The following is a 2090-nucleotide window of genomic DNA, read 5'->3' as shown; positions in this document are numbered from 1 at the left end:
CAATTTGTTTTACCCTTGTTCCAGATCCAGACTTTTAGCCTTTATATATAGAACAAGCCATCACAAAACATCTTATTTCAAGTGAAATACTCATAATCTTTTCATGATTTGTTGTTTTAAAATAATTTTCTTCAGTTAAGGTGTAATTTCCTTGATGACCAACAATTTTGCCCAGGTATACATTATTTGAAATGTGATGAAAAATGTAAATGGAGGAAAGGACTTAGAAAATGAAGTGAGGTTTGTTAGCTAATAATTTAGTAGTGTGTGAAAAGTAAAAAGAGTGACAATATATTTTCCAAAAGTTCATAGGGCCAAAAATGCCCATATGTTTTGGAAAAGCGGAGCAGGTGTAAATGAAGTGTTATTGTTTGGGGGAACAGTTAAGCTGCAGCATTTGTGTCTATTAAAAGCACTCCTACTGCTGCTCTGTTCCTTACTGCTTTATATGTCAGGATGATGTCAAGTAGCAGAACACAAAATGTCATATCCATCTACCCATTTAAAGTGCCTAATACAAAATATTGACATGCGTTTGATGGTGCTGTGAACAGACAGAAAAGGTATGACAATATGAAATGGGGAGGGGATTTGTGTCCTGTGAAGTTTAGTGGACCCACTGGAGTCACACCATTCTTTCCTTTTTTAGAAATGTGAGTAATATTGGGGAGGTGCAGCAAATTTAGGGAGATATAGCTGAGTATATAACATATAGGGCTCCGATTCGTACCAATCAACAGCAGTCAAACATTTGAATAAGGTTTCATTTTTGTCCATTCACTTGTTGTGATTACACCACAATGGCTTCACAAAAGCCAATGTCCAAAAAAGAAGGAAAGTCAGCCCCAGCTCCAAAAGAAGAACCAGCTTCTGGAGCAGCAGAACCAGCATCAGTAGCCGATCCTAAACCAGCAACACCAGCACTGCAAACGGCTGCTTCTGCCTCAACTACAACACCAGAGTCAGCTACAAAAGCTCCTGAAAAAGCCACCCCTGCACCTGGACCAGCCCCAGTGGCAGCAGCCCCAGAACCAGCTAAAGCACCAGCTTCTCCTCCAAATCCAGCTTTCAAATATGATCCTGTCGCTGCAGTAAGTTTCTGTTTTATGTTAGGGTATTTCATTTTACTCAGTTGTCTGGTGCATATGGGCTGGATTGATGGGCCCACAATAGTGGTTGATGTCTTGATTATAAATTATAGATTCTAAATCTAGATTATCACATTATTGAAAAGCATCGGGTAATCAAAATAAGGGTTTAATCTTTTGAAAAAGGCAATAATGAAACAAAAAGAAAAAAAATAAATAAATAAACACTAAAACTAAAATACATATTACATTATAATGTACAGCAAGATTAATGAAAGTTTACTCTCTAATACTAAATAAACCACTAAAATAAAATACCATATACCTTAATGTTTTACACCAGCAAGATTTAATGTGAAAGTTTACTCTTCAGAAATCTTCAATAAATAATATATCAACACATAAAAAAAAAAAAAAACAAAAAATATAATATATAAAAATAAAACATCAAAACTATAACAATGAAAAAAAAAAATTAATAAATAAAAAAATAAAAATTATAAAAAATATTATTATTAATAATATTAATGTGCTCAGTATTGCTCAGTGATCATTTCTATTGATAAAACTGCACATTTTGCTAAGCAGTTGTGTAATTGCCTGGGCATTTACTGTAAAATATACACTGCTTCATGAGAGAGGATTCTTATGGAGAGTTAAGGGCCGGAGCGTTGTCTCCCATAAAGTTTGATTGATGAGGGTCCTAAAGCATAGTTGTACACCTTTGGACCCCCCAGCCGATCTGTACAGCACCCCCGTCGCTGTGACCTTTTGATGACACCCCTCCAGAAATTGCTGGGAGTGGAAAAGTGTTTGTGTGTGGGGCCATTGAAAACTGTTCAACACTGGCTTACATACAATGTGCAATGTGAACAATGTTATAAGGAAGTTTTATATAAGTTTACATACTAAATGATTTCACGAAAAGGGGCTCAAATCGCCGAACTAGCACGCAGGTCATTGATCGTTTTTTGTCCCGGACAACACGCGGACACCAAGGTA

At 36.1% G+C, this 2090-nt stretch overlaps 1 protein-coding gene across 1 annotated transcript in view; it reads left to right on the top strand.

Annotated features, from left to right (window-relative positions):
* Nucleotides 1–300: 300 nt before the first annotated feature.
* The window catches only part of LOC109099905 (myosin light chain 4-like), a 117903-nt gene continuing 116113 nt past the window's right edge, over nt 301–2090 (top strand). Inside the window, exon 1 of the mRNA XM_042767174.1 lies at nt 301–1091. Coding sequence (XP_042623108.1) covers nt 801–1091 — 291 coding nt within the window. The 5' untranslated portion in view covers nt 301–800. The remainder of the gene's footprint in view (nt 1092–2090) is intronic.

The sequence above is a fragment of the Cyprinus carpio genome, chromosome A12, assembly GCF_018340385.1.
Source record: "Cyprinus carpio isolate SPL01 chromosome A12, ASM1834038v1, whole genome shotgun sequence".
Classification (NCBI taxonomy): Eukaryota; Metazoa; Chordata; class Actinopteri; order Cypriniformes; family Cyprinidae; genus Cyprinus; species Cyprinus carpio.
This window is presented reverse-complemented; position numbering and strand designations above follow the sequence as displayed.